The sequence below is a fragment of the Alexandromys fortis genome, unplaced genomic scaffold (assembly GCF_014885135.2).
Source record: "Alexandromys fortis isolate MF-2015 unplaced genomic scaffold, M_Fortis_MF-2015_v1.1 scaffold_1, whole genome shotgun sequence".
Taxonomy (NCBI): domain Eukaryota; kingdom Metazoa; phylum Chordata; class Mammalia; order Rodentia; family Cricetidae; genus Alexandromys; species Alexandromys fortis.
The window spans coordinates 21,001,620-21,026,619 of record NW_026067927.1 but is presented as its reverse complement, the minus strand read 5'-3'; the positions used below and the strand labels follow the sequence as shown (position 1 = coordinate 21,026,619).

At 46.5% G+C, this 25,000-nt stretch overlaps 1 protein-coding gene and 1 long non-coding RNA gene across 4 annotated transcripts in view; one reads left to right on the top strand and one right to left on the bottom strand.

Moving 5' to 3' along the window:
- Positions 1 to 25,000, bottom strand: part of Wwox (WW domain containing oxidoreductase) — an 863,064-nt gene that overhangs the window by 455,824 nt on the left and 382,240 nt on the right. Inside the window, exon 9 of one of the 2 annotated variants that reach the window (XM_050143852.1) lies at positions 21,123 to 21,263. The exons of the other annotated variant lie outside the window; for it this stretch is intronic. Coding sequence (XP_049999809.1) covers positions 21,138 to 21,263 — 126 coding nt within the window. The 3' untranslated portion in view covers positions 21,123 to 21,137. Of the gene's footprint in view, positions 1 to 21,122; positions 21,264 to 25,000 lie in introns of those variants that run through there. 2 annotated transcript variants of the gene reach the window in all.
- On the top strand, positions 2,002 to 9,931 carry LOC126502673 (uncharacterized). Of its 2 annotated transcripts, XR_007592010.1 has the most exons (4): positions 2,002 to 3,702; positions 3,986 to 6,355; positions 8,039 to 8,159; positions 8,724 to 9,927. It is a non-coding gene; the product is annotated as an uncharacterized lncRNA (long non-coding RNA). The 2 variants fall into 2 exon arrangements; XR_007592009.1 differs by having other exon boundaries at positions 3,986 to 8,159; positions 8,724 to 9,931.

The window sequence follows — 25,000 nt, the reverse complement described above, 5'->3', positions numbered from 1 at the left end:
AGAACAGCCTGGGGTTTTCTGAATGACAATGGCGTCCCCTACTTAAAAAAAGAGAAAAAGAACCCTGGGATTCTGGGGACATTCTTTTTCACTCTGCTTGACAGGCCGGCTCTGCCTCTGGATCCATTCACTGCTTCAACTGGGTGCCACTAATTTCCAGCTTCCTTCCTGTCACCTTGTCCTTCCTGAGTCCAGCATACTTCTGGCCTCTTAAAGCTGCCAGGTCAAGAGAGCTCGGCTTTGTCCTTGGGACCCCTGTGAAGGGGCTACGGAATTTCTTGACAGAAGAGGACAGTATGACAGGATATGGCTCTTTTTCTCGTTTTCTTTCTTAGTCTTTCTCTCTCTCTGTCTCTCTCTCTCTCTTTTTCAATTATCGGTTTGTAAAAAACAAAGCAAAACAAAAACCATGTAGCTCTACATTCAAACATTCCAAAAGCCAAAGAAGAAATTCATGCGTGCTTGTATATATGGTGACGGACATCCTTATGTAAGCCTAAAGAGAAATGACTTAGCGGCAATACAAACGTTTAAATGCTTCCAACTTTTCAAAGGGCTACTGAGTGGAAAAACAGGGAACTATAATATAAGCCAGACAGAGTTTAAATGAATTGTGCGTTTGGTCTTACTTAAGTTACTTAAGTGTTAATAATAGCTCAGATGCCAATTCTGACTTCATTCAAGAAACTCTAATGACTGGTTGTGGACTGTTAGTTACTTTGACAACCACAGAGTCTAAGTATACTGTGTACTGGTGAACAATGTCCTTAATCTGCCGGGTCATTCCTCTGAAAAGAGTGTGTCTCCTAACACAAAGGCATCTGACAATAAGAGCAAGAGTTCCGCCCAGCCAGCCAGAACTGCCCGATCAAGCCACACTGCTGAGTCCACAAGGAAAAGTAGGCACTTCAACTTCTTTCTCAGCCATGGCCGTCTGAACACAGAAAACAAAGCAATAGCTACTCCATCAGGGTGTTGGCTTGCACATGGTCCCTGAATATCCCAACCAGGATAACCAGCCAAGTTACCTGGGCATTTGAATCAAGAATGCTATAAAGAAAGGAGTTTCTGCAGGTAAGGCTGTTACAAGGACAATGTAATGTTACAATGACCAGGCAGGCCAGAGCAGCCGCCCTCATCTCCACGTCACCAGTGCCACACCTGGGCACTGAAAATAGCAGTCCTGTCCCAAACCACACCCCACAGCAAGGCAGGAGGCTGTCATGAGGTGAGGCCGGAACATGAAAAATGGAGCATGAAGTCAGGTGGAACTTGATAAACTGGGATTGGTAAAAAGGGATTGAGGATGTAGCTGGAAGAGGCTCAGATGGTAGCATGCTCGCCTAGCAGTCACGAAGTCCAGGGTTCAACCCTTAATGTAGCATAAACTAAGCGCAGTGGCTCAAGCTTGTGGTCACAACACTCAGTGGGAGACTGGTGATCAGAAGTTCAAGGTCATTCGCGGCTACGTCACCGGAGTGAGGTCAGCCCTGGTTCCAGGAGGAGCCTGTCTCCACAGCAGAGGAGAAAGCAGTATGGTCCAGCTATCTAACCCCCACCCCCACACTTCACAATCTGAACCGGCTGTGTGGCTGAGAGTGTTAAACCTCACCGAATCCACGAACACGGAAAGGTTCTCCTCAGGAGAGGAGAAGACAAAACCATTCAGCACTGACAAGCGAAAACTACCCTGGGATCAACCACAGAGATGGAGCCTTCAGCACTCACAATTGCCAAGCTACAGGACTCGGGGGAATTGTTTCTTTAAGCCTCTGTCTTCTCAGCTAGAAAAAGGATACTGTGGACCCACAAGGTAAAACAGTGTGACCAAGTGCTGGAGAGTGGAGGACCAGAGTTCAGTTCCCAGCATCCACATCAGAGGACTCACAACAACCACTTGTAACTGTGGCTTCTGAGGATCTGATGCCTTCTATCTGCCTCCTTGAGCACCATATCTTCTGCGCGTGCGCGCGCGCACACACACACACACACACACACACACACACACACACACACGAGGATGCTAACACAGAGATACAAATGCTCATAAATAAAAAAAATAATCTTTTAAAAAGTCATGTGATACACTTCACCTTGCTCAGGTGCCGTAGTACGGTGCTTGTTACAGCCCCATCCACATTTGTTACTATTTTCCCTATTGCTAACATGCTGATTCTCAGAGCCAGTATCTTTTTGAAGAAACCTGGCAGGAAACACACGTCTGCCTGAGATCTCAATTTGTCTTTTGCATGCTAAGGGATGTAGCTCCTCACACGGTGCCTTTCATTGTCAAGCCCAGAAGATCTCCGTAGTTAGAGAATCTGAGGATAAAACAGGAATGGGAAAATCCTACGAAAACAGGTACCGTCCCCAGTACCTCTGTGTCCTGACAAAAGAGCGACTCTCTTACCGTGATTAGTTCAAACCAGTGAATTAAGCCCAGAGGAATCACTTTCAAATAAGACTCTAATTTCAGGGACCCAAGGAGGCCTGCATTTTAATAAGATATTTCATTGTTATCCCAAATACAAAACCATTGTTTGCCTGACTCTATAATTTATTGTTAGACAGACGCTGCGCTATTACTGTAGCAAAATGAAACACGCAATGATCTCGCTAATAAAACAATTGGATCATAAGGCAAAACGGGGCTCGGCATTTTAGATAGAGCCCAATGCCCCTGGGTGGTGCTCTGCATAGTCTAATATTCCCAGCTGGAATTTCACCTTTCTCTACTCTTCTGAGAAGAAAATCGCTGCAATAGCCTGCTAACGATACCATTATAGTCTCCCCAACTTAATCCTTTGTTCCTCCTGAAGAAAAGGCTGCTTGCCGGTTATGAATATTCTCCATGACAAATTCTATCAATTAACACACTAGCGTGTTCTTGCTGGGTAGTAAGAGCTTCTTGATTAACATTAGAAGGTATATATTTTGCACACCATAGGCAAAGCTATTCCTTCCTCTAGAAAGGGAGAAAAGTTTAGAAAGGTTGGGGAGGGGTGTGGATGACTTGGAAATAACATGGTCCACTCTCTCCCCCTCACAGTTTCTCTGTGTTCCTTTAAGGACAGCAAGGGAGTGCTCCTCATCATTTTTGTCTTTTACTCTTCTGGGGAAAGCTTAGCTGAGCTGATCTCTCCCATGGAGGCTACTTTAGTTGTTCAGGAAACCCAAAGCTGAAACTTGCCTTTTTTCTAACACCCAAGAGGCGAACGATGGCTCTGTTTCCATCCGTTGAGTACAGTGAGGTAGATTTGAGGTATTTGGTGGGTGATAAAGACAGAAAGGGTGGGCTGATTCAGAGACAGCCCCCCCCCCCATCCCGTCCCCTAGCAGTTATGAGAGAACAGAGGGCAGTGGCTGTCGATGGTCCTCCCTGAGTCCTGAGGGTCAGTTTTATACTCAAGACATCCAGTCAGCTGGGAGCCTGGACAGTGAGGCTGCTGGCTACATCTGATGGAGCTTCTAGAAGCAGGTCCTACTCTATTCCTAAGTCTGCTCAGAGCCATAGATGGCCCTGCCGGGACTGAGATGTGATGGAGGTGGGTCTTGTAATAATAAAGAAACTGCCTCGGCCCTCATAGGACAGAAAATTAGGTAGGTGGAGTATACAGAAGAGAATGCTGGGAGAAAGAAGCTGAGTCAAGGAGTCGCCATGATTCTCCCGCTCCAGACAGACGCAGGTTAAGATCCTCCCTGGTAAGCCAGCTCGTGGGCTACACAGAATATTAGAAATGGGTTAGAACAATATGTAAGAGCTAGCCAATAAGAAACTGGAACTAGCCGGGCCAGGCAGTGTTTGAAAGAATACAGTTTCCGTGTAATTATTTCGGGGCATAACCTAGCCATGCGGGCGGCTGGGTGCCAGGGACGCAGCCCCGCCGCTCCTATTTCAACAGAGATGGCTGCAGCACAGGATAGAGTCCTTCCCAAAGCTCCAGGGCGGGGCTCAGATCACCCCCCAGTGATCCTTTCTTTGTAGGTCTGTTCCACACTACTGTGCCGGGAGGCTGAACACTCATCCCCACAGTCGCTGATCAGAGGATTCGGGGTCCAGCGCCCTCTCCAGGTGCTATGTCCAGAAGCTCATGCTCTTCCTGTCTCACCGTCTGCTCTGGTTTTAGTGCAGTTTTGTCTGGTACCAGCAGTTACCTGCCAATCTGGAAGACTCTAGTCTCAGGGCTGAAACTGACTAGCTGCCAATGACGAAGCCAACTCTCTACCTCCTCTTTAGTCCTTGGCTAAACAGGATGAAGATGCTGGTTCCCCGGGGAGAGGTCACCAGCTGCCTTCTTGCCCCTGTCTTCCCTTCCCTGAGCACAGACGTTGGGCCCATACAAGGTTGAAATGAAATGAATCAGGGGCCGGTAAGATGGCTTAGCATGTAAAAGCGTTAGCTACTCAGAACTGACAACCTGTGTTCGATCCCTAGAACCCACACAAAAATCTGGGTGTGGAACCACTCATCTCTACCCCTACTACTCCTAAGAGGGAATGGGAGGCAGAGGAGAGGCAAAGACGGGATTATGAGGAAGTTCCAGCAGGGTCAGAAACAAGAGAGACAGAGAGACCCTGCCTGACCAAGGGAGAGAGAAAACACCCTTGGAATCTGCCCTCTGACCTCCATCTGTGTGCTGTAGCATATGCGCATGCATACAAAATGACACAAATAAGCATGAAAAAAAAAAAAGAAAGAAACAGATCATACTCTAGCCCTGAGAGTGGGCATGGCTTCACATATAAAGCCTGAGGATAGAGACAGGCTTTCTCCCCAGCCTGTCCCTCTTTCTCTTCCTTGACCCCAGACCCTAAAGACTCAAGAGTGTGCTCCAGCACTGAGACGCACCCTCTGTCCACCATTTCGCCTAAAACACCTGAACTGCTGCAACAGAGGGCCGCAGCCACAGCGCTGGCCTCCTGTCTGAGAACCCACCAGCTTCTCCCGACCCACGTGTACAGTCAACCTCCAGGTGCCGGCTGCATTGCCCTCTATCTGCACATGGCTACGGTTCAGCAACTGTCACTTATACGACAGTCAGTCTGTTCCTTGGAATGGACATTATTCTGAGAGCATCTGTGGACTGAACTTAAAAAGTTCCAGTATCCCCTGCTACAATGGGGCCACAGTTTCCTTTTCCACACTGTCTGTGCTGTGTACTTCCTAACACGGATGTCTAGGGACGTGCCCTTGTGCACCTGTGTCTCAAGGTGCTCTTCTGACACTCGGGAGCAAACACTGATTGACAGGGCTGGGTTTTGCTGCGTTTCTGGTAAAACTGTGTCAGGAACGATTAAACGGTGAGGGCTGGAAAGGAGATGATGTCCCTCTCTAGAGACCGTGTCTACATGCAACTGGGGTCAGTTTAGTGAAAAACACCAGTCAGAGGGGCCATGTGATTGAACTGACTGCCAATTCCCCAGCCAGGGCAGGCAGCCTTGGGCTATGCGGGAGCAAGGCAGCCAGCCCTTTGCTTCCTTTCCATTTAAAACACATCTCAAAGTCTCCAGACCAGAGGTAGAGATTCAGTTCAATGCCTTTGGATTGATTGATTAATTTAAAGCCCCTGAGAGATCCTGTGGGTTCACAGATAAAGCCAGACAAGCCGAGAATTTTCCTGTCTTCCTCAAAAGCGGGATGTTTCAGCCGCAGCCCCCTAATTGGAGATGATTTACATTTTTGTCTTGATCTCTGTATTGGAGAAGAGGATGCATTGTCATCAGTGGTCACTGGATTCTGGCTGAGCAGAGCTTCCCAGCTGCAGGCTATGCCCACATTCCTATCTGGTACCGTCCAAGCCTGGAGCAGCGTCCATGAACCTTCAAGCAGGGCCTCGCTGTTTTAACTCGGGGATCCAACAAATCTTGGCAGCAAACATTAACTCTACCCCGTTCCAGTGGCCTAAGAAGCTGACTGGAATTCCTCAAGCCTCAGCTGCCATGGTAGGAAGTGGGGATATGACTGAGTTGCTGAGATCAACGGTATAGGAAAAAGCCACGTAAAAAAGATGTCCAATGAAAGGTACCAATAACAGCTGGGGAGACAATTGATTTGGTAAAGCTGACCTGAGTTTGATCCCCAGAACTCATGCTTAAAAGAAATCTTGCATGGTTAGTTCCAGGCCAGGGGAGTCAGAGATGGACTTACCGCCCTGGGACTTACCAATGGCTTGCTAGTGTCCCTACTTGGTGAACTCTAGGCTACTAAGAAAAAAAAAACCGTGGAATTCCAAAGGTGATCATATGGGTGGATGACCTCCACATGTGTGTATGTACACATTCATGCATAACTAAGCCTGGAAGAACTGTTGTCGTCGTCGTCCCCCTCACGTGAAATGTATTAGTGATCATGAAGGTAACTATCAGGGAGCCAAGTGCAGTCTCATCAAACAGCACCAGGACAGCAGGGCTGCCATGAACATCTGGGTGCTCATTCCAGATGTTCTCCTGCATCTCAATTGCCTCTGCGTTTTCCTGGAGAGATGCCTCCTTGTCATCCAGCATGGTGATGCTGAATGTTGGCTTCCTGGTAAAACCGAAGCCCGAATCACATGGTAGTCTCTGATGCAGTCTACCTGCAGGGTAGCTTCTCCAAGGTCTACCTACGTGCATGGTCTAAGTCTCTCCAAGGGGGGTCTCTCACCCTGCAAAGAGATCTCTGGCTAGTGGCTAAGCATATAAAGCAAGAAGAAGCAAGACATGCAGGGAGGGGGTGGTGGAGGGGAAGAGGGGGAGTTAGTAATACCTTACAAATTCAATTTGCATTCTCCCCTTGATGTTAGTCCAATCTGAATGAGCTTTTCCAAAATAAGCTGGCCTTTGAAATCCTCCTGCGTGATAGATAGTCTTACACATTTTAAAACACCATACCTTTAATAAACTAACCGGCACAATGTGGTCTTAACTGGTTCTAGAATATTCTGATAGCAAAACATTTTCTGTTTCTGGGCCAGAACTGGACATTTCTTCTTGGGAATATGATGTTTGAAAATCAGTTCCTCCTATTATAGATTTTCCCCTCAGCTTGTAGAAAATCCATGATTCCCTAAACATTGGTCTTTGAAAGCACATTGACTAAAATCTTCATGCTTAATTCATGAAGCGCAGTCTGGAGATTAGTGGAGCTGGACATAGACCGGGAATACTTTATCATATTCTAATAAGCAGAGGCTGAAAATTGCATTTCTAAAGCTACAGTATTAAAGGGCATACCGCAAAACATGACCCAAACATAACTCAGTAGTTCTACGGAGCCTGAAAAGGCTTTGATATGATAAAGTATGCTGACGATGAGAATAAACACAACTAGAAATTTTTGAATTTAAAAAGGAAAATAAGGAGGGGGCATGTGAAACTTGGCAAACATTTGGTATATTTATGGAAAAAAAATATATATATTATAAACTCATATATTGTGATTCTTATAAACAAGTATGGACAACTGAGTCACGAGGTGGAAGATCATTGTAACACCACAGTGTAGGTGTTTGGAAAGGCTAAAAGCATGAGAGATGGGAGGAAAATAAATAAAGCGAGTGTAATGATGTTAATTTAAAGGGTGCCAGAAAAATCTTTCTTAAAATAGGTCACCCCACAAAATAATGTGTGTGGTGGGGTCTGGGGGGAGAAGGCTTGATGGTACACCCGGGTGCTTCTTATAAAATGGTGCGCTGTGAAAGACTGTCCTAATACCTGCAAGAGCCATCTACAAAAAGGAGGCAGGATGTAAAAAATAAAATAAAATAAAAATCAACACTGAGTCCAAATGAATAAATCAGCAGTGCATACAATAGGAAGTGCAGCAGTTGGCCTACAGTTGGGACTAATAGTATCTGATAGGCAGATGGATAGACGGATGGATACCCAAAGGAGGGAGAAAGCAAGTGAAACAGAAACAGAGGGATGAAAGGACAGATGGATAGATACATGAAGGAGTGAGAAACCAACAGAAGCAGGGTTAGATAGACGGAAGGATGGAAGGAAGAAAGGGAAATCCATGAGTAAGTGAGAAGCTAATGAAATAGGCCCTGTCTCATAGGAGCTCACAGGGACTTCGGTCCACCCCACTGAGCGCCTGCTGACTCCCAAGGTGAACTGGCAACTCCAGAACCAGCATGCTCTGGGAGAACAAGGCACAAGAACTCAGAGCGGAAGGGATGGTAAGCTGAGGATGGAGGGGATCTGTCTTTAACAGCATCTGCACAGCTCAGGCAACATGTCTACTGAGGGCAGTGTTAGAGGCAGTGGGGGTGAGGGGTGGGATGCTTTGAGATTAGACTGATGGCGTGTGGAATCCCCACCCCTCAAAGCTAGCCATCAGCACTGCTGAGATCAGAGTGGAAAGATCAGAGGCACCGGACTCCTGCTGAGCTTACGATCTTAGTTTGATGGGTGTGCATTCTCTGTGCTCTCTGCATTCAGCAGCGTTTGTCCTCCTCCTTCTAGGCCCTAGATAACTCCTGGCTGAGTTACCTCTAGGACTTCTAATGACACAGTCTGGACTTTCACACAGGGAAGTTCCATAGCTTTGTCACCTGCCCTTCAGTTGGCTTGTCCTTCCTCATCTCTGTGTTCCCACCAATCTCAATTTGGAAGTTATATTAACATCTAAGAGGCACCTAGCTATTCCTGCCCTGGGATCCTCTGGCTTCCCTGTACCATCCCACATCCCACCATAACTTTGTTAATCTTGGTCAACACATACCTTCCTCTCTATGTTACAGGTTCTCAAGAGACCATGACCCTAACAAGTGACCCTTGTAAAACAAGGCCATAAACAGAACACTTTGATGAAAAAGGATCAGAAAGAACAAAGAATGAAAAACTGCTCATGTCCCTAAATGGAGGACCATCACCTGCCCGACACAAACACTCTTAGTCTACACATGACACCCTTCGAACACTGAAGTTTGAAGTTACTGCATTCAGGTTTGGGTCAGCAACCCATCCACTTGGACTGGGTTAAGGCATCAGGTCACCTCACTGGCTTGTCAGGAGGAGGTGGCTCTTCTCTGCTCAGTGTGAAGGACCCTGCTTATGCCTGCTAGGGGGTCTGAGTGGGGAAAAGGGTAAATTAAGGACCTCATTCTTGAGACGTGCAGCCTCGGAAACAGCCACAGGAAGGAGTGAGAGAATGCCTTTTCTGCAAAGGCGTGGCCTGCCCTTGTTCATGGTCCCAACAAAAACACTCTTCTGCTGGAGGGAGGTCCTGTGACGGCCACCTGGGTGTATGACAGATGAGAGACACCGAGAAGCCTATGATAAAGGACAGGCTCTGGTTCCGGGGTCAGCAAGGAGAAAAGGACACATTTTCTGTTGTCGTTGCCGTGGCGGTATCTCTGAACCCGGAGTTTCCCAGCCTTCTGGGACTCTTCTACCTAATTCCAGTTCTACTTTGGTGGCCATGATGGGAGTGAAGGACATGCCTACACCCTTGGTGGCTGAGCTCCTGTAGCAGGCCCCGACGTCAAGCCTCAAGCCTTCTGATGAAGCATTCCTCCCCTCCAGACATCTCTAGCTCCCTGGGCACTAGCTCTTTGACAGTGAGGCTGGGGTTGCAGTGAAATGAAATCTCGGCTTCCCTGAGAGACCCACTCTTCTTCTTCCCTTAATTATCATTCCTTACTTGCAAGATGCATCGGCTGCTATTTAAATAAACAATGGGGGATTTGGAACAGAGAAACTATGGAAATGAAGTTGCTTTAATTTACATCCCAAGGGAACGGGGCTGTGGAGTTGTGTGAATGCCAAATAAATAAATAAACACTTTAAATAAGTGTCAAGTTGGGGATAGCCTGAGTTGTAAAGGGGACAAAGGAGCCAAGGGTGGCCTGTGCAAATTAGATCTTGCACTGAGCATGTGATATCCAGGGCTCCTTCACAAGTGGAAGACAGAAATGCAGTGGGAATATCAGCCTCTTAGGGCAACAGAAAGGAAAGGAGGTGGGGATGTTAAAGCCGTGTCCACATATAGTGGGCTGTGGCATGCCCGGGGTTTGGACTTTCCTTACGAGTTTTGGACCATGGATGCTGGGCCGAATCAACTTCATGCGGCAAGACTAACCAGGCTGAAAGGCTAGGATAGCCTTCCTCGGGCTTCTGTGTCTAGAGCCAGGTAGCACTCAGAGAGGTCAGGCTTTTGCCAGTGCATATGCATAAGGATGCACTGGTTTTGGGTTTTGCTGCTGTGGCTGATCGCAGAGGAGGAGAGTCTGTCTAGGGAAATCTCAGCAACTGCCTTTGCATGCTGTGTGGGGTAAAATGAATCCTTGCATACAGAGATGTCCGTGGGTTAGTTTCATATATGGGGTTAAAAAGGCCCCAAGGATGCCAAGTGCTAAAGCTGAGGACAGGTTAAAGGATGGGCATTAATAAGACAGAGGAAGGGCACGTTTGGAAGTACCGTTATGAAGCTCTTGCTGGGGACTTTATGAGCACTGTCGAATCTCATCATCAGATTGATCTTTTCCCATTCGGTGGGAAAGGAGACTGAGACTTCCGCAGTGTTTCTGATTACACAGCTGGACATGGCAATGGGATTCGGAGGCAGCTCCATCTCTCCAGCTGCCAGGGGAGAAACCCAGGGTGGTTTAGTTTGTTTGCAGCTTGGAGAAAAAAAATGAATGAAGCAGTCATCCCAAGGGCCCCGAATGTCTCTAGCCCTCCGTCACCTTTGCTGGCTCTGTCTCGGCCCCATCTCTGCTCCTCCGATTCTCTTTCTGTGTCAGTTCCATTCATTTTTTAATTTTTTTTTCTTCCTGCAATAGACAACCTTCCCTTGTGCTGCCTGGGAAGACATGACTACAAAGCAGCGCCAGGATGTGAGTTGGGTAGGGCATAGGTCTGTGAAAACTCCCATGGTGCTGCAGGATTGGAGTCTCTGGGAGGATTCCCTGCTATGGCTCGCTGCATGTTCATCCTTCAGTCAGGCATAGGGCAGGGACCAAGCGCTGCATTTGGTCATACTTAGCCCAGATCACTAAGTCTGGCAGGAATGGTTGTAGTTTTGTGTTTCATGGCATGGTCTCTGTCACAAGGAGGGAGACAGGTGTGTCACAAAAGAGAACCAAACAATGAAAATAGTATAGTATCTGAGTGTCGTGTCAGGAAAGATGATGGGCAGATAAAATACTAGTCACACATACACACACACACACACACACACACACACACACACACACACACACAAAAGCAAGCCAGGGCCAGTGAGATGGCTTAGTGAGTAAAAACACCTGTGCAAACCTGGGGGCCTGCATTCCTTCCCAGGATCCCTTACAAAGATAAACAGAGAAAACTAAATTTGTCCTCTATCTCTACACACACACAACACACACACACACATCATGAACTCACAACAATGAATAAACATTTTGAAATTGCAATAATAAGTGAAATCCAAAAGAATTAGGATGGGCAGTGTGGCCCAGGTTGATGCAGCCTGTGCCCATGATAGCTACATGGGCACAACTATAAATTTACCTTACTTAGCATGCACCTGGTTCAATCCCCAGTACACTTAAACTGGGTGTGGTCGATCACACCTGTAATCCTACTACTCAGGAGGAAGAGGAGGAGGAGGAGGAGGAGGAGGAGGAGGAGGATCAAGTGTTCAAGGTCACACCTGACAACACAGCAAGTTTGGGACCAGCCTGGACTACACAAGAGCCTGTCTCAAAACCACAAAACAAAACAAACAAACAAACAATAACAAAAGCCAGGATGGAGAGATAGATCAGCTTGCCCCACGGTTGAAGACTTGAATTTGATTCCCAGATCCCACACATAAAGCAGGAAATGGTGTTGTGTGCTTTTAACCTGGAGCTAGGACCTGACAGCCTAGCCTGATGGGTGTGGCCCCTAGTGAGAGAGCAGGGATTGGCGGCGGCTACAGTGGGGAACTACACCCAAGGTTGATCTCTGACCTCCACTGCACCTACGTACCCAGGCACCTACACATGCTTACACATCCATGCAAACAAGAGGACAAGACTGACTGCTACAGCCAGGCCCTTATCAGCAGCCACGTGTGCTGGCACATGCTTTCACCCCCTAACCAGGCCATGTGACACCAGGCTTCCTTTCCCGATTTGTCATAAAAGCAGAAAAGCAAGGCAAGGACCCTCCCTCCCCATCTTCCCCCTCTTATATCAGTTACTCAGCTCCTGCACACCAGAGAATTAATTCCATGTCCTGAGCATGTGCGTGCTCACACTCGTGTCCTTTTGTCGCACACATAGTCTTACAGCTATAGTTTGATTTGGGAGTTCGCAGGGTTCTGCCTCTAGCCCTATATTGGTAAGTGTTGCCTTGGATGGTCAGTGTTCCCCAGACCCCAGCCTGCAGTGGAAAACACCCATTTTTGACCAAGTGAAATAGAACCTGACCCTTAAACAGCCAAAATGTATTCAAATGAAATAGAAATAAATTCCTTTTTCCAGAAGCATCCTTGACTAACATTTATTTCATACCACACGGCTCCTCATTTCACATACGAGCATCATATATGGTAATACGGAGTGGCTATTGACTGCAGCGGAGGTGAATACCCATGCATATTGACCTCAGAGGTAAATATTGACGGAGACAAAGGTAAAATCGATGCTTACCTTGAGGGATAATAAATCTGGATATCTACTGAAATAAGAAGTCGATAGGCACATTGTTATAAACACTTACAGTTGCTGTCACTTGTGTGTGTTTGTACAGTGGGGGGCCTGTATCTAGTCTCTAGAAAAGTGGAGACAGAAGAGGTAGCTCAAAAATGCCACCGTGGCGTCTTCTTGTCCGTCTTTTGGGACTTTCAGTTTGGATACCCACATTGGGTTTAAAAGGTAGATAACCCTAGGTAGATATTGCCCTTCTGGAAAAAGAGTTTAGCCTGCGTCTCCCAGAAACTTCTAGAATTAGGGTGTTTATACTGGTTACTTCTGTCTCTTTTCCTAGTAATGGAAAAGACTGACACCATGATCTCCTCTGTACAGGCTGGTAAGCCTGGGCTTTGGGGGACGCACATCTTGTTAAGTTTCTAAAGATGAATTTTAAGCTCAGCTGGGAGCCAGCGAGATGGTTTAGCCAGTAAAAGCGCCCCTTGAAGCCTGGAGACCCGAGTTCGATTTTTGAAACTCATATAAAGGTAGGAGAGAATCAACTGTACAGTGTTACCCTCTGACCTCTGTACATGTGCCATATTAATAAAATATGCTGATATATGTATACAACATCATCCCCCTGCCCCCCCCCACGCACACGCACGCATGCACATGCGCATGCAAATAACAGTGAATAAAACTCAAAAAAAAAACAAAACAGCTGTCTGGTGATAAATCTGGAATGAGCCTTTCATGCCACAGTGTATTGGTAAGGAGAGTCAGCCTTGTCACCTGGTGATTGAGGTGAATGTCAGAGAAAGGGGAAGGCAGACAGTGGAGGGAATGAGGAAACAAAAAGCCCTCACTTTGGCTGCTCAGGACAAGTGAGAATGAACTAAGTCTTCAGTGGCTCCACACACCACACTGTCTGGGGTCAAGTCAGAATGGGTTTGTTGACAGGCTTTAGGGAAATGTTCTCTGGTTCCCAAGGAAGCCACGTGAGGTGAGAAGGGGCTTCCTCCACCCACAGGCTGTGTGATTATGGTACTGGGAACTGCTACAGCTGTTAAAAAAAAAAAAAAAAAAAAAAAAAAAAAACAACTTAAGAAGCAAAGGCAGAAGCTGATCCTGTCTGGTTGCCTCTTTGACTACGCGACTCCTCTCCTTTGGTTGGGTGATACATACTTTCCTACTGTGGAGTGGGGGTTGCATTGAACATTGGGCTGCTACATGCATGCAGCCTGATTCACCTCAGCCAAGCAGAGCAGGTGTCCTATCACTCTGGGCTTTATACACAGAGAGACAAGAACCTGGGAATGTCAAATGTTGGCGCAATCTATAAACTTGGGAATCTGAGTTCCTGACTGTTTCTCTGCATTTGGACCAGCCCCACCACCCACCAGAGGCTTCCAGAAGGACCTGCTGGAAATCCTGTACTGCATATGAAACCCACTAGGGCTGGTGCTCATACCCCTCCGCTCAACCTTGCAACCCCGTCAGGCATGCGCAGGGCTCACCCTCTCCTCATTCTCTCCAAAAGCCTTCGGTTTTCAGACCCTTTCACTGAACTGCAAGGCTTTCACGTAGCACAGCAGCTACAAGGGCACCTGCCTATGTCTCCCCAACCCTGAGCTCTGCCATCTACCAATACACTTGGGGCTATGAATTTTCTTCCTCTAACCAGCTCCTTGGAAAGTCACACCTACCTCCCAGATTGGTACAGTCCTAGTTAGTCTTTCAAAAAGCACCTCAAATGACACTGAAGATGAAGGGTGTTTCCTGAACCCTTGGTGATCATCATTTCTATCCTCCATATGACTTCCATACCAATGTAACACTTTCATGCTCTTATTTTTTATTGCATTTATTTATTCTCTCTCTCTCTCTCTCTCTCTCTCTCTCTCTCTCTGTGTGTGTGTGTGTGTGTGTGTGTGTGTAGGCTCACACACTGTGTTTTATATGCAGAGATGATAGGACAACTTTGGAGGGTTGATTCTTTCTTCACACTGTGTGGTTTTGGGGAGTCCATCTTAAGTTGTTAGGCTCCGTGGCAAGTGCCACCTCACTGTAACGGCCCTCTTATTAACAGTATATGATACTCTCTCACTTCCTCCCCTGTGTGCCTATCAACCATGGCTAGCTATTTGGCTATCTGGGAAATATTTAAGGGCAGGCTTTACCTTTTACCTACTTCTCTGCTGTAGCTACTTTGGGGTGACCAAGGTCCCCAGTGAGAGTTCACAAGCAGCGAGCTGGGGTATGACCCGCTTGGGTGGGTGCCAGTGTGCCATGTCAGGCAAGCTGGAGAAATGGCAAGGAGCAAAATGAACCTGGACCCTTCCTCTGCAGTGGACCAGCAACCCCCTTACCAGAGGCTTCCATGAGGATCTGCTGGAAATTCTGTACTGCAAATGAAACCCGCTGGAACTGGTGCTCACCTCTTCTGCTTGGCTTTGCGACCCCTCAGAACCAGGGAAGGAAGGAATAGATTCCATTTACGATGGACTCGGAGGATATGGACAGACATGCGTGTCAATAAAATCACAACTGGGTGAATCAGCCACCATGGGGTTCTATCCAGGAGGATCAGCTAATGAACAGAATGGCCTGAAATGGTTTTCATTTGTGCTTCTCTGTTCTGCTTTGATTTTTACTTTACTTTCTCCCTTTTGATTCCTTCTTGGCAGTAAGCACAATAAGAAATTCTTCAAAAAAAATTTTTTTAAAGGTACACTCTACATGTTCCCTGGTTCCCAAAACAAATGCTGGTCTCAAAGGCTGCCAAAACATGAGTGTTAAAATATAACTGGTAGCCAAAGATACTCAGACAAGGATGGGAGAACCCTCCAGGTACAACTGCTTGGCATAGGTGGCTGACTTGGACGAAGTTAATGTCTGTGCAAGTTTTGCATACAGCCTACTGAACAGTACAGAAAAGGATGAAGGAGGAAACCACTCCTTCCTGAGAAAGCCAGCTCTGCGTCCTTCCCCTCCTCCCCACTCTCTTTCTCCTCCACTCCCATTTTCACCATCACCACCATCATCATCACCATCATCACCATCACCATCAGCATCATCACCACCACTATCAGCAACACAGGAATTCCTGGGCTTTTCTAAAGAGTCCATTCTAGAGTTAGCTCTTTATTCACCATATCATGCTTGGCTATAAAGTGACACGAGCCCAGTGGGATGGCTCTGAATAGTCACGTGCCACCAAGCTAGGTGACCTGAGTTCAATCTCGGAAACCCACATGTGAGAAGGAAATAAATGACCCCACACTTGTCCTCAGACCTCTCCATGCACACCGTGGTTTGTAAACACCCACCCACATGCATACATACATACATAACTTTGGTTTTCTGTATGTTTGTTTGTTTAACTTAGAGGGGCATTTCTGAGGCTGGAGAGATGAGCCAGTGAGTTAAGGCACTCACTACCAAACCTGATAGCCTGAGTTTGATTCCTGGAACCTGGGATAATTTCCACAAGTTGTCCTCTGACCTGTACACATGGCCTGGCCCCCTCCCCCAATACATCCACCCATGAATAAGTAAATGGACTTGAACGTATTTTAAATAAATGCAGCGATTCTAAATGAAATTGCAACATTGTGTAAGCAGACGTGCATGGCATTAGAAGGTATCTGGAAACCTTGGCAGGAATGACAATCCCATGAAGACTAAAGGTCTAAAGGACCTTATAGTCTCTGCCTCAAAGATGTGGTCATCTGTAAAAGTGTACTAACTGTTCCTCCACATGGCTTTGGTAAGTTCTGTGATTCTAGCAATTAAACGATTCTACTGAGGTTCATGATCTGCATGGAACCCCTTGAGGCCCGAAACATTCAAGGCTGGTGGGAAGATACGGTGAATAGAAGCCCTTGCTGCAAAGCCTGATGACCTAAGTTTGAAACCTGGAACCCACAGTGGAGGGAGAGAACCGACTCCTGAAAGTTGTCCTCTAGAAATAAGCAAATGTATGCACCTGTTCTCTCTGTCTCTCTTTCAATAATTAATAATAATAATAATAATAATAATAATAATAATAATCACTAGAAAAAAATAACCTTCAGCAATCAAGAAAGGGCAGATTTTGCTGTTGAATAGGACTTTCTGACAGCTAGGCTCCCTAGGATACAGAGTGGCCCTATCTTGTCCCCTAGGGTTCAGAATAAGCATTTGCCAGCGGCAGCCTCAACAAGCAAGGCTGCTAATTTAATGCAATGGCCTGAATCTTCATTATCTGTCCTCAAAAGCCTGTGTGTCAGGCCTCGTGTTTGCCAAGTGCCCAACCTGTTCAATTTAGGGCTATTGTCACCCGGAGAGCACTTCAAGGCTTCCTCAGGAGCTGCCGCAGAGACTCCCTTTACCAAGCTCCCGGGTCAATCCTGACCCTACCTTGTACAGCACAAGGCCCACAGGAAACAGTATTAAGGGTCAGGGGGCGGGACAGTGCTAGGACAGTCCCACTGCTGAGTTCATTTGTATTAGAGCTGCTACAACTACAAATGAGCAGCCTAAGTCCCTTGTAAACACGCCAACGCTTCCTAGAAGGAGGTAGGGACTTGATTTACATAACCATGAGTAAACAGCAGGAAATTGATGCCAACTAAGAGACTTCATGTTTCCTGACAGCAATGGATTGACTTTCCTTGGGACCCATTGCCCAGCTACCAAGGAAGCCCTTGAGCAGAAATGGCAAACAGTTCGAGACTGACTTCGCTGCCCAGGCCATGTCCCCACAGAGCTCCTTAGAATAGGACAATGACCATGACCAAGCCGCAGTTTAGTTGGGCCACTTCCTTCCCTCTGCTTCCCATTGCCAGTGCTGCAGAAGGTCCCCCGGGGGGTCAGTGCCAAAGACAGTGACATTTCTTCTGGTCAGTCCTACTGTTTACGGTAATCAGAGGAAGACAGTGAGCAGACCGGGATGCCAAGTGATCGCTTGTGTTCGAGATAATCAATAAGACACTTATCTTGAAAGATTCATGCAAGTTTGGAATCAATTATGAATGGGATGATGATAAAACTCGATAGGAGAGTTGCTGTATGGGTTGTTTTTCAAACTCTTATCTGAGAGTTAGGCTCTGTTTTGTTGGTTTCTCTGAAATGTCATAAAAATTTTACAACGTGTGCTAACTACATTACATCATCACCAAACAGCAAGATTTCCACATGCCTGAGTGGGGATTTCAAACTCATCCTATAGAATCTTGGGAGTATTGAACCATGCAATTTATAGTTTCATGCAGAAGTAAAAGTGTGGGGAGAACTTCCATCAAGATTAAAAGGAGATGACGTGCGGTATTTGGTGAACACAGAAGGAATCTGATCTGAGATGAAAGGGTCCCTACTTATAGGCAGATGACCTTGAGCTACCACTTAACCTTTCTAAACCAAAATTCCCCATGTCAAAAAGCCCACAATGGTATCTTCACCCTGGCAGTCTAGAAAAGAAGAAATAAGATTATTCTAGGCCCAGTGTACTCCCCATATACATGAAAGTCAGTAAGTGTTACTGATTCCTAATGTCACCATACTGTCCGGTACATGTTAAATAAAGTATTGGATATTGCAGCCCCCATTTTCTTACCTTTGTGTATGTGTGTGGGTGCAGCATTAAAATATAGAGATATACTCTAACTCTAAAGCCCAGGCTGGACTCGAACTCATGATCTTTTTGCTGTAATCTCCGAAATGCTGGGATTATAGGTGCATAGCACCAACATATCCAGCCTGTTTTCTCACTTGTAACCTGGAGAGTGACTGTATGGTGCAAAGCTGCTGGGGAAGTAAATTCAATAGTGAGTAATATAGCATCTAAAACAGCAACCAAGAGGTAGACGGCAAAGCACTCAAGATGACAGCTTGCATTCAGCAAGAGGCCCACAACTGAAGAACAGGAAGCCTGCTCGTCCACATGATAAGGAAGAACACAGAGGGCTTGGGCAGGCTTGTCTTGATGCAGGTCACTGCAACAGTGACATCATGAAGAAGCTGTGACAAATGCTCCCGAAAACTGGGAAGGCTTGGAGCTAGCATTGGAGCAAAGAACAAGACGGTCCAGGAGTGGGGGGAGTAATGCGAAGTCACTGTAACTGACCCAGGTATCCATGACAACTGTGCATCTGCCCTTGTCTGGAATGGGGGCAGGGAAAAGGACAGGAACTCGGTCTTTTGGAGCAAACTATAGTCAAGTGACTTGGAAGGAGGAACGAACCGAGTCCAAGAGTCTTGGTGACTGCCATGGGAAAACAGAAAAGGAAGAATGCTAAGAGCTTCCTTGGAGATGACAGGTTACTGCCAAGTTCCCCTGGCCATCAAAACTCCAGCTGAGGACCCAGGAGTGGACCCAGCTCTGGGGAGTCCAGAGCAGGACAATTCAGTCCTGCAATTAGCTCCCCCGTCACACACACTCATGGCACAGAATGCTGAAGGAGGCCCAGCTTTCTGGCCAGCAGCCAGGGTACTGGTCTCCACACAGCATAGGATCCTGCCTAGGACAGAGCACTGTCTCTCCCTGGCCCTAAATAGATCAACATTTGGCTTGAGCTTGCAGATGACATTTCATGGGCCACACTGTTGAAGCTGTCCCTGTGGTCAGAAATAGCCCGGGGGTGGTCAGGACCACAGCCTTGTAAATCGCACACTATATTTAGTTCACGCAGACACGGCTGAAGGATTTCTCTTTAGGTGCAGGTTTTGAGCAGCAGATCTGTAACTGCCTTTGCAAAGGCCAGGGCTTAGGCCTGAGGAGAATGGGGAAGCGGGCCAAGTGATCAGGTCATCTCAGCCCCGTCACTTCTGCAACACCAGCCCTCGGGGCACGTCGGTAGTTGGAGGGACGGACACTTCTGTGGAAGCTGGAGGGAAATTTCCTCCAGTTTTACTCTGCAGTATTACTGACATGTTCTCAGATACACAGACACTGAGGGTTCTGCCTGAAGGATTTGCACACGTGTGCACATGGATGGATTCAGATCACCAGAAGGCTTGGTCTGGACTGCTGAGATAACCACCTCTTAGAAAGGAAAGCTCTGTTTTGACTTCTCTCGGGTGCGGAAGCCAGGCCTGCTCTTGACTTGGACACAAGCAGTGCCATCCAGCAGGTCCTCCTGTCAAGTGTTTAGTTTTTGGCTTTGACACAAAGTGTCATCCACTAGGTGCTCCTGTCAAGTGTCTAGCTTCTGTGGCTGCCTCTCAAACTTTACAGTGCACGTAAAAGTCACACTCCCCTGCCGTATGTGGGCTCTTACTAGATGCCAGGCTCAAAACAATCTTTCTATTTAGTCCTGAATGTGAACCTAACAGATAAGCGATGTTATCCCGGCTTGACCAAGGAACTGGGAGCCAACAAAGTTTAAATACCGAACAAAGTACAGGATCCCGAACATGGAAATCAGCATACTGGGGTTCCAAACTGAAGAGTTCAGATGCCAGAATATTCCTCCTGGCCAACACGGGTCCTTTGTTTTCTGTTTTGCAGTGCTGGGGGCTGAACCCAGAGGTCCACTCAAGTCAGATAAGTATTCTACTGCTAACTCTATTTCCACCTCGAAAGTTAGAGTGCTCAGCACGGTTTTATTTTCCTTTCCGGTAGGCCTACAATTGAATATGGGAGCTCAAGCACACTAGCTAGGCCTGTGATCTACTACTGAGATGCATCCCTAGCTTCGGTTAGCTTAAAAAAAAAAGTTTTTGAAATGTACATTTTTCTTTACTTATACATACGTCTGTATGAGAGTTAAAAGGGCATATGGGGAGGTCAGAGGACAGCTTGTTTGAGTCAGTTTGCTCCTTCCACCCTGCCGGTTGCAGAGATTAAAATCAAGTCATCGGGCTTGGTAGCTGGAGCCCCTACCTGCTGAGCCCTCTCGCTGGCTCCCCCATCAGCTTTCAACTTTGACTAAGTAGTTGGACGATCCACTATTACTTCTGTAATAGTGTCTGACTCACTGTCCATGGCGGCAAACATTAACCACAGAAATTGTGTTAATTATTGTTCCCACTGCTGTGACAAAAGTCTGTCAAAGTCCCCTTAAGGAAGGGTTTCCCTTGGCTCTCAGTTTGAGGGTGCAGTCAGTCATGGTGGGGAAGGCACGGTGGCAGGAGCATGAGAAAGCTGGTTATGTGAAGGAACACAGTCGGGAAGCGGATGAACGTAAGCGCTCAGCTCACTTTCTCCTCTTCATTTGGTTCAGGATCCCAGCCCATGGGAGAGCGTAACCCACATTTAGGGTAGGTTTTTTCCACCTCAATTCACCAAATGTAGACACCTCTCACAAACATCCCTCAGGCTTGTCTTCTAAGTGGTTCTATCCTCTCAGATTGACAGTGAATATTAGCCTCGACAGTGATGATAATAAAAGAAACGATAATGATGCTGCTAGGCCTCACATTAATGTTGAGGAATCAGGGATCAGGGATGATCAAGTTAGGCCAGATCCTAGACTTCAGGTTCTTTTTTTTTTTTTTTTTTTTTTTAGATTTTATTTATTATGTATACAGCATTCTGTGTGCCTACAGGCTGGAAGAGGGCACCAGATCTCATTTTGGATGGTTGTAAGCCACCATGTGGTTGCTGGGAATTGAACTCAGGACCTTTGGAAGAGCAGCCAGTGCTCTTAACCTCTGAGCCATCTCTCCAGTCCTAGACTTCAGGTTCTTACTCTGCTGCAGAAGATAAAAAATGAAAACATGTTATAATTAAACACCGTAACCACAAACAGAGGGAGCAGGTTACTGTGTGAATGAAGAAGCTTGGGTAACTTTCAGAGACTGAGAAGGTAGCAAATCTTTAGCCACGTCACATTGTAGTGGTGTGAAGATGCCTCCCACATGTGCCCACAGACTCTGCTTTAAGGAAGCTCAATTGCATCTGCAGTGGACTCTTTAAAAACAGCCCTTCACAGTCTACATGAGCACATCACCACTCCTGGCTTTTTCAGGTGTGTGCCAGAAAGCCAAACACAGATCTCCATGACTGAAAGGTAAGCATTTTACTGACAGAGCCATTTACCCGACTCCTCAGATTTTTTCTAAAAGGTCTTCATCCAAAAAAGTCTAACATATGTAAGTTGGACAAACATTGACACGAGAATGTGACTTTTGGAAAAATAAATCTTGACATCTAGGAAGACACAAATCTGTCCTATTGATGAGGAACATACTCTGCTACGTTGCCATCTATGCTAATATAATTTTTATCTATATTCAACAGCCACCTCTAACGACAAGCCTGATATAGCACAGCAGCAATGGCCATCCAAACTATAGATCTCACTTTCTTTTTACCTTCACCTGACACACTTTGGCCAGGCATTGACTACTGAGAAGCATTCTTCTGGCCGTAAATGCGATCAATAACTCACTCGCGCAGAACATACAACTGTACATTTTCTGCTTATAGAAAGCCATGGATAATGAGCGCCGATTATAGCTCGGAGAGACCAAAGACACGAGCACGCGCGCTGTTCCTTCTCAGAGGACTAACCTGAAAAGGATCTTTGCCTTGCCTACAGATGAAATATTTAAAACATGGTTTGGACGGCCCGAGGTATGCCTGACACATTTGTCGATTTTCACAGATGCGAGGAGTGATTAGATTTGTGGGTCAGTTACGATAAGGTCATCCGGAGACCACGCATTTTAATTTCAAATTCAGGATGATAAACCTGATAAGCAAAACTTTATAAAATAAAGGGATATGAAATCAACTTACATGACTAGTTGGTATGGGGAGAACTTTCATATTAAGTCCTGTCATCTAAAGGGGACCTGGTGTTATGAGAGAGAGTTTTTCTGACAAATAACCTTGATGAGCTGAGGGGCAGACAATGCACCCGTGTGAAGGACTCCTGTCCCTGGTGGCCTGGATTCTCTGTGGGGAGAAGACATGTGTGGAGGTGCTTATTGGTAAAGAACATACTCATGGGGCAAGGGAGTTGACTCACTTGTCACTCAAATGTGAGGACCTTAATCTTGGATCCAGAGAACCCATGAAAAGCCAGGCATGCTAGCAAGCATCTACAATTGCAGCATTCCTAAGAGGAGTTGGGACACAGAGCCATGCGAATCCTCAGAAGCTGGGGCCAGCTAGCCTGATGTCCAGAGCAACAAACAGCAGAGGCCCAGTCTCAAGCTGGGTAGAAGGTGAGGGCCAGTGCTCAAGGTTGCCCCGTGGCCTCTATGCACACCCAGTAGCCTGCAAGTGCCCCCCCCCACCATAAGCAAAAACACCTCTCTCCGTCCTTCCCTCCCCCCGCCCAGAGGTTTCTGGATAATCTAGACATATCATGGCCTTTAAAGTATGAGAAGGCATGGCAAGCAGGCAGGCAGTGACAGCTGCAAAGGGTTAAACTGTAAAGACAATGAGATGGCCTAGAAGTGCTTAAAACTCAATTAAAATAAGACCAGTCCCTGTTAGCTCTCCCCATCCAGATTTAAGGCTCGCTCTGTATTATCTATTCATATGAAAGCGGGTGCAGCAACTGAATATTGAATTATGCTAACCCACTTTCTCAGCTAAAGAAGATGCTGGCTTCCAGCCCAATGAATACAATGGCCACATGCTTGAGACCTTTAATTATCTAATTAATGCAGTGTCATTTTTGCAATTAATTCAAATGACCATATGTAACTTTTTTCTTTTTAAGATCGGAGCTGTAAATATTTTTAAAACACTTGTTATATGTTACATTAAAAAAAAGACCAACAATGCTTTCAATTAAGAATTTTTTTTTTTAATCCTCAAACCCATTTTAGCACGGTCAAAGGTCAAAGGCTGATTTTTCATGACCAGTTCATACAGACCCTTTAGGAACTTATTCACCTGAACTCAAGAAAACGAACTACCAGGTGCATGGGCAGGAACCAGAGAAAGGAGTTACAAGGAGTTTTTGAAGGAGGAGGGGCATGGAGATGGAGCAACACACACGAAGGGCCCACCTGAACGAGGGCCATCACAAATGGCTTTAAAAGGTGGATAATAATTCTAAAACTTCTCCCAGAAGAACAGTGACCCTCCCCTCCACCCCACCCCACTTCACTCTTCATGCGGCTGGATTTGAACTTTAAATCCTTCTCTCTCGTTGCCTCTGAGCACTCGGATGAAAAAGCTAATGTGGTAGAAAAGCATGCTTAGGCTAAAGAAATTAGTTCTGTGCCATTTGCTCAGTCTTTCCCCATGTGGGTGTGGGAGTGTGGAGGGGGTGGGTTCTAACGAGCAGGAGATGCTGGTCATGTGGAATCCAGGAGGCCACCAGCCTGTAACTGGTTCTCAGCACTTATGAAGCCCGTTTTTGGTAATCAGAATGGACAACTTTTGCTTTCCAAGGGCTTAGAGGTACAAACACACACACACACACACACAAACACACATACGAGAGAGAGAGAGAGAGAGAGAGAGAGAGAGAGAGAGAGAGAGAGAGAGAGAGAGAGAGACAGACAGAGATAGACAGACACACACACACACTCTCTCTCACAAACACACACACACACACACACAAACACACATACGAGAGAGAGAGAGAGAGAGAGAGAGAGAGAGAGAGAGAGAGAGAGAGAGAGAGAGAGATTCAGACAGACAGACACAGAAGCAGCAGCCACTGTCAATCCTGATGGGATGCTGGGCTTTCTTTGCATGCTTCTGTCATACAGGTGGTGGCATCTGTGTCTTAATGAAATGGTGACACCCTCCCTTGGTTTCAGGGTCTCTGTCAGGCAACTTCATTTTCACTAAGAAAGAAGCTAAGGTTTCTCTCAAGTCTTCCATGTCCCAGGGATCCCGATGTCAGACATGAATGTAGCCTCTTACTTCATTTCTGAAACAACCTTGCAAGACAGATGCTACTTGCTTCCCAATACTGCAAAGGTCAAAGGTGGAGGGGTCAAAGATGGATGGTCAGCATCCCAGCCCTTCCTCTGTCTGTCCCATGAGAGATAAAGGTGGTCTCTGAGCTCCTGTCAACTTTCCGTTTCCACAGAGTGACATTCTGTGTGGCTGCCACACGTGGCATTTTATATGGGTTCTGGGAGCTGAACTCGGGTCCTTGTGTATGGAAAGCATGCATGTTACCAACTGTATTCGGTTACTGTTCTATTGCTCTGAAGAGACACCACGACCAAGGCAGCTTTCATACAATGAAAGTATTTACTTGAGGGCTTGCTTACAGTTTCAGAGGGTAGTCTCTCATCATCACGGTGGGGACCATGGCTGCAACCAAGCAGGCGTAGTGCTGAAGAAGTACTGAGAGCTACATCCCAATCAGCAAGCAGAAAGACAAGACACTGGGCCTAGTGTGAGCTTTTCACAGCCCATCCCAGTGACACTTCCTCGAAAAAGGCTAATCCTTCTTTTTTTTTTAAATATAATTTTTTTATTGAAAAAAAAAAAAAAGATTTCCGCCTCC